At 37.5% G+C, this 7217-nt stretch overlaps 1 protein-coding gene across 2 annotated transcripts; it reads right to left on the bottom strand.

Moving 5' to 3' along the window:
- Positions 1-401: 401 nt before the first annotated feature.
- Positions 402-5807, bottom strand: serp (chitin deacetylase-like protein serp). 2 transcript variants are annotated; one of them, XM_043432203.1, is made up of 6 exons: positions 5634-5807; positions 4758-4845; positions 2824-3228; positions 2362-2683; positions 1926-2225; positions 402-1778 (listed from the first exon to the last, which is right to left on the bottom strand). In XM_043432203.1, exons 2-6 carry the CDS (start codon positions 4801-4803, stop codon positions 1250-1252), a joined length of 1602 nt encoding a protein of 533 aa, XP_043288138.1. In that variant the 5' UTR covers positions 4804-4845; positions 5634-5807; the 3' UTR covers positions 402-1249. The 2 variants fall into 2 exon arrangements, with proteins under 2 accessions (XP_043288138.1, XP_043288139.1); XM_043432204.1 differs by having other exon boundaries at positions 4758-5018.
- Between the last annotated feature and the right edge of the window lie 1410 nt (positions 5808-7217).

The raw sequence follows: 7217 nt of genomic DNA on the forward strand, positions 1-7217 counted from the left end.
TTTTATGTAGGGTTCTTTTGTATTGGCATCGATGTACAATGATGAAGGGCACAATTTATTTATGATTACAGATAGGTAGCTTCAAATACTCGTCGTACATTTATCTAACAATTGAAATGTATCCACACAGATTCCACTAAATTAACCTTATCTACTGTATGTTTTATTTATTGATTTTTCTGTGTGGAAAAGATTTCTTTTTTACATATTTAGTACATGGTGAAGGAACAATTTATAGAAAACTTGTGATCATTTACTTACTGTGCGATAATGCGATGATAGTTTTATTGAGGCGCGATGCTTGTACTCACATTTATATCGACGGCTCATATTACGTAATCATTTGAGAGAATGATCAATATAGCACTTTGGGAAAGGGTAATAAATCATATAACTGTACGTTATGTTCATCGTATTCCCCTTTTATTTACTTACTGCACACACATACTACACATGCACACGCCAATACATACTGTCGCACGCCCGTACATGCATACTGGCGCGCCCGCGCACTCGGCCACGTATATGATCAGCCCGAATTCGGCCAGTTCTGACGACATTATTGAGCAAAAAATGTATGGAAAATGGTCAAGAAGACATGATATTATATATTCCGACATCAATATTTGCTACGATTTCATTTGATTTCTCCTTAATTTTAGACAGATAAGAAGGGGGCAAGAGATGGAAGATACAATTATCTCTTGAAAAATATTTTCCAAAAGAGAATTAAAATTAAAACAAAATCGCTTTTGTTTTTTAAAATAATAGTTTGATTACACAAAATAATAGATTGATTTTACACGTCGAGTCACACTCGCGTAGTTGCTAAATTCTGACCATACACGTTACACAAAAACAGCTCACACACGCACGCACGCGCGAGCATACATACACACACACACACGCACGCACACGCAAACGCACGCACACACACACACACGCGCGCGCGCGCGCGCGCATACACACATATATGAATGACATTCTAGCAAGTGTATATATCAAATATATATTTATTTATTCATAATATCGTTGTGTTTCACATTCTCGTTATGAATTTTGATTCCACTGGGTTTAGTTATATCATCGCTATTCAGCGATTTTTTTAATTTCCTCATGTCTTTCTTTTGGCTCCGTACGAATGTGGTTTGTAAGGAAGGCAGTTTTTGTTCATTGTTTTATGAGTGTCTCGGGTTTTTTCGTTCGTAAAAATCAAATTTTTTTATTTCTTCTTTCCGTCTACATATTTCTAAAAGAAACCATCACCCGTGGGGTCATTAAGCCAAGGGTAATTGTTCGGACAACGTACACACGTTTGAAGGTTGATAGTCTCCCCGGGAACCTCTTTTGAAGTCAATTTACATGTATGTGGTACCCAACAGGCTGGATTACCTTCAACAACGCACTTCTCTCTCCAGGGCTCAAAATTTTTAGATTCAGTAACCGTTCGTGGATTCTGAATCCATTGTATAACTTGTGTCATTGTGACGAAATAAACGTCGTTGTGCTTCGAGAGAATTTCGTCAATCCAATCAAGAAAAGCCCCCAAAAACTCTGGATTGTTCTTTAGCCAAGCGGCGTGGAAATAAAGCCCAAGGGGAGCGCGATTCTGATCATAATGACGGTCAAAATTGTGATCTAGAAAATTGTAAAACTGATCACCAGTGAGGATATTGCTGCAGGAGTCGACCATGGCGCAACCAGGCAGGTATTCATCGTTCTGAAGATCTTCTCGACGATCCAACTCATTCATTACCATTTCCCAAACTGCATGGGATCTAAGAATAAAGAGGCAGGCTAATAAGTATCCGACAGGTTATTCCATGCTCACGGGTTGAAGGATTTTAGACAGGGTGCACGTGTTCTTCCCCATGTCCACCGAAGCCCCAAAAAAAATTTCACTGAAATTATTTCATAAATCTTACCTTGTTGGGCAACGTTGAAGGTTTCCATGACAGCGATGTGGCATCCTGAAATACATGGTGTAAGGCCATAGGGGAGGGTTGTTGAGGGCGGCTGTAATTGTGGAGTCGTAAAGGAAAGCTTGTTCCTCCATCATCGTAAATTGATTGTTACCTCCAACTCGGAGGTATGGAGCTCTAACACCAACAACACTATTGTCCGTAAGGTTTGCGTATTTTTCAGCAACGATTCTCATTCCAGCCATCTCTTTTGCCCAATCATCGACCGTAGCGTCCGACCAGAAGCGTTCGTCGTCGTTGTGCCTTATACAAAAACAATGAAAAACAATTAATCAAATTCTTTGACTGTTTTCTAAGGAAACCGATCGTTTCAATTGGCATTTGCCAAGATTTCGAGGAGGGAATGATGATCATGCCCCTATAACTAAGTGAATCTTACGAGATTGAATGGACTGCGATTTCGTGGCCTTTTCTATGCATTTCTTGGACGGCCGAGTAATTCGTATACTTATGGGACACGAAAAAGGTTGCCTTGATGTCACATCCATTGGGATTTTTGCGCTGCCCGTTGAAAATTTCTTTGTAAAGACCAATGTTGTTGTTGTTTATCGCATCATCGAAAGTAATCGTTATCATCTGTGGAACTTCCTGAGACCGAAGGTCACCAGGTATTGCGGTACCATCCTCCGAACAAAAGCAATCCGGTAGAGTGCAAACGGTTGGATCGCAGGGTGGTGCCCTATTGGGATCATTATCCATGTCTGGATAATTTTTCCGCCACGTAATAACGTTAGAATGATAGATACACGAATTATCAGAGATTTTTCGTTATTGCTATTCAGGCCACTTTGTTGTCCGCTTGATTCTAAGGGCCCTTTAGGATTACGAGGGATTATCTTACCACAAACATTTTCATCGGATCCGTCACTACAATCTTTTTCCCCGTTGCAGAAAAGACCCCGCTCGATACAACTGCCGTCACCACATGCCAGTGATCCATCCTGACAGAGTGGCTCTTCGGTGTAAATTAGCGGCGTAATCTTCCTTTCTTTATTCTTGAGCTTGCAGTTATTTACTGCACCCTTCCAGTCACACGTTTGCTTTTCGATGTCAAAATACAAACCGGCAGGACATCTTATCGCTTGTAAACCCGAACTCGTGCACTGTATAACATCACGACAATTATCACCTTCACCAGCTACAAGACGAAACCATTCACCGGCGTCTTTATCCTTGCATATTTCATTCTCAAAGCTGTCATCTTTTTTGGCGTCGTCTTGACGCTTGACGCGACTTAATGCACCCTCTGCAACATTCAATTATGCATATTTTTTCATCGTTATCTTTCCTTCACAAAGATAATTTTTTATTCTTTCATTTGATAGTTGCCGCAATGATGAGTTTTGAGTAAGTTTTAAACTCGGAAATTGAGCCCTGAATCGAAAGGGCTCTACATAATCCCAACTTCAACCGCAAGATAATTTAATAAAAAAACCCATCTGCTTCGATTTTCACTCCACCCACTGCCTCTTCCTCTTCCACTAGCCCAAGTAATCGGTGGCATTTAATCCAAAATCACGAAATTCCCAGTTATGGATTTACGTATTTTTCCAATCAATTTTAATCAGTCGGTATTCCGGTTTGGTCGCAAGAGAATTCTTTGTCGGAGATTGGAAAGAAGACGGGGAAAGTTGTCCCTCCCTCTCACTTTTGCGATGACGTCAGGCATCCGGGACTGACAAACGATTGCCATGAGCTTTCACGTTCTAATCTCTTATGCAACAATATTTCTATACCCTAACGGCATATAATGTTTCTTTTCTAAACAAATGAATGCACAAATTTTCATATTTTCATTAATTTGTTAATTTCTACCTAATAATGCTTCAATTAACAGGAAGTGAAACGGATACAAACAAAAATGGGGAGAAAATCATCTAGTAATATTTTGCCATATTTTATCATTCCGAGACTGCGGTGATGAAATGTTAGTGTTTGTCTATTCAAAACTTTTGGTGGTCCGAGATTATGTATCATTAACTCGTACCGATCAAACCGCTGTATACACGCTTCGCGAGGTTTTATAAAGTGCATTTTGCAATATTTGCCATGCTTACATACGTATTCACGCCGATAAAATATAACGACACGGAATGTATATGTACGCCTAGAAAAACAAGTCATTGTACTTCCGGATTTCTCGATGTTTCAAACGATATAGCTTTAGTAGTAACGGTCTGGCGGTTCTCAGACAGCTCGGAATGTCTGTCGTTTTAGTTGCCTATCTTAGAAACACACTACCCTCTAATCCCCTCACTACTTGTATCTAACCTCGTCATTCTAACTGTTTCTTTTTCTCTGTGTATTTTACTTGCCAATCACCCATTGCATTCCGAAACAAACGTAGAAAAATTATGTTTGTCCATACCTTATGTGAGACACCAACGGTTAGTTATTTTAGTTACATCAAATATACACTGTTCAAGACTATTAAATTCTATGTAATCCTTATGTCCATACTTACATTTTATACTTGACAAATAAAAAATTATAAGCAACCAAGCCTATTTGAATTATCATATAAATTGTACCTCTGATTGAAACGATGATACCCCCACATATAAAAGTTTCGATGACAGGGTTACATATATTTCCCGAGTAATTATCATGAATTTTATTATTATTGTTATTATTATTATAGATACCACTATTGCTATTACTTTGGTCTTGCGAGGTTGTCACGGTACTGAGCCAGTACTGTATTATGAATATTATAACTAAAATGTCATCGACTTTTATGAAAAAATAAAGGAGAGCAAACGAGTTTTAACATACCTGTGAAAGTGATCACTGCTACAAGCAGCAAAATCGAGGATTTCATCCTCGGTAATCTTGTATTGACGTCGCTCGCGTGCCGAACCGTCTTTGATCACAAAATAATCAAATGGTCATTGAAGATCAATCAGGAGAATTCAAATAATTGAATTAAGTCAATCAGCAGAGTATTAACTCAAAGTGAAAATTAAAAACGAATTCACGTGAATAATGGCCAGTAATATAGTCGAAATTTCGAAGTATGTCCGGTCACGAGCACAACTGAGAAATAAAATTCGTTCATCAAATCAAATTCCATTTAATTTGATAAGAATGTGGTCTATGCAATGATTTTCCCTTTTAACAAGGGATTAGGTTTATTCAACAGTGAGTAAAACATTGAATTTATCATGTTCTCCTCTAACTGAATGAAATTTTCGTGGATGAACATACGTTGTTTCGTCGGAGCCGTCTCCTTTTTTTACCCTCTCGAGGTAAAAAAACTTTTGTTTTTCATCTAACACTGAAACGAGAGTGGCTTTACTTGAATCGCAATGCTTGGAGCCGATAGTGTTGCAGGTAGGTGGGGCGAAAGGGGAGGGAGAGATATTTTTCTAGGGGTGGGAGAGTGAACAGGGAAATGAAAAAGGGTCGGCTTAGACGCAACAGCTCCACTGAATACCTCTGTTTGATATATTCCTATTCTTGTTATTCCTCACTATTATACGATTTTTCCAATACAAAAATTTGAAAAAAGTATCAAAATTTATATATTATGGTTGAATTCACACACGCGTGACACTTCCGGAGGAGAGGGAGTGAAAAATTGAATCGATACCCTCACGAGTACCTAATTTTTTTGGCGCTAATTTAAGAAATTGCAAATTTAATAATTACTTTTCTTTTGGTCTCTTATGTAGACGAAGATCCTCTTGATCACATTAGTTTCTATAAGATCGTGTTTATATTGTGTACATCAGTGTACAGAGTATATATTTTGTATGAAAAAAAATGCCGGGCTTAGAGTGGGACTAGCGGACCTTGGATCGTAGGTACCGCTTACAGACTGGCTAAGGCCCGCCACTTACGCGGTTTTATATTGCCACCACCACTTAACTGACTTGTGACGTTCAGACACTCCCTTCCATTGGAGAACTTCGTCTCTTCCTCGTATACTATTTACTCTTTTATTTATGCTCTTGGAGTATTTCTTCCTCCCTCCCTCCCACTCTCTCTTTCTCTCTCTCTCTCTCTCTCTCTCTCTCTCTCTCTCTCTCTCTCTCTCTCTCTCTTTCTCTCTTTTGGTCTGGGTTAAGCTGCTTCAAATATCGGTTTGAAGCTGGAATCATAACTTCAAATTAAAACTTGATAATTATATTTATTTTCAGAATATATTCAATGAATAAACTTTCTTTTAAATTATTTTAGCTCGATTCTGACTTGTTTTCATTATCTCTCATCTGACCATGGTATCGAGATGTACCGTCATCACTTTTTACTTTTACATAATTCATTTATTGATTACTACGATAAAAATGTTTCTAGTTATTTTTATATATTCCGTTTTCATACATATTAAGATACTATTTTGATATAGATAGATATGATATTTTGAGAAGCTCAGTCACCATTTTTATAAGCATTATTCCCGGAAGATATAATTTTTGGTGGTTTTTTTTTTTAATCTGACCCTGCTCCGTAATTATCGATTGACTAGAATTTTCGGCATCTTTCTGATTCTTCATCTCCCACTGATCTGACTTCTCATATTAACTTCGATTCGAACTCCGGAAAATTTTCTCTATTTCCTTTTTAAGTCATTACCTATAATTAAGTCCATGAATTGTTGAGGCTTTTTTTTCTTTGCCTTAATGTTTACTGTAAACCTCAGAGCACGTGGTATATCACGTACAGTTATCGAAAAAATATCATTACCAGAAATATGAACTAAGATAGTTATTTCTTAGAGTGTCATAATAAGTTAAATTGATTACAACAATTGCATGTCAACTAAAATGATCGTTGATCCATAATGATGTAATTAAAGTAAATCGTTGTATGAATGAACTTTTAAATTACTTTTTCTCAGTTTCTATAAATATTCGAGGTAAAAAAAGTTTGGGTCTAGGATAGAAGAACTTTCAATTATTCCTGATCTTTCGCTAGTATCAAGAGAGCAGGTAGAGAAGGTTCATCGTGGAAGGCTAAATGTTAAAGTACACGTAACAGAAAGCAGATACTACGTAACAATGAAGATCATTCGTGACGACAGAGCTAGCGACATTTAGGGAGTATAATGAAGCTCTTGGGAGATCGATTGAAGTATGTATCAATATTTGAATTAGAAATAAAAAATTATTTAAATATGTTTTGCGCGTATATTTTCTTTTGAACAATGCATGTTTTCGACTAGTTCTTAAATGCTTCCCTGTATATACTGTTTTGATCAAAAGTAAATGGCACCCTGTGAGTTTCATTGAA

Source organism: Venturia canescens, chromosome 11, assembly GCF_019457755.1.
Source record: "Venturia canescens isolate UGA chromosome 11, ASM1945775v1, whole genome shotgun sequence".
Lineage (NCBI taxonomy): Eukaryota > Metazoa > Arthropoda > Insecta > Hymenoptera > Ichneumonidae > Venturia > Venturia canescens.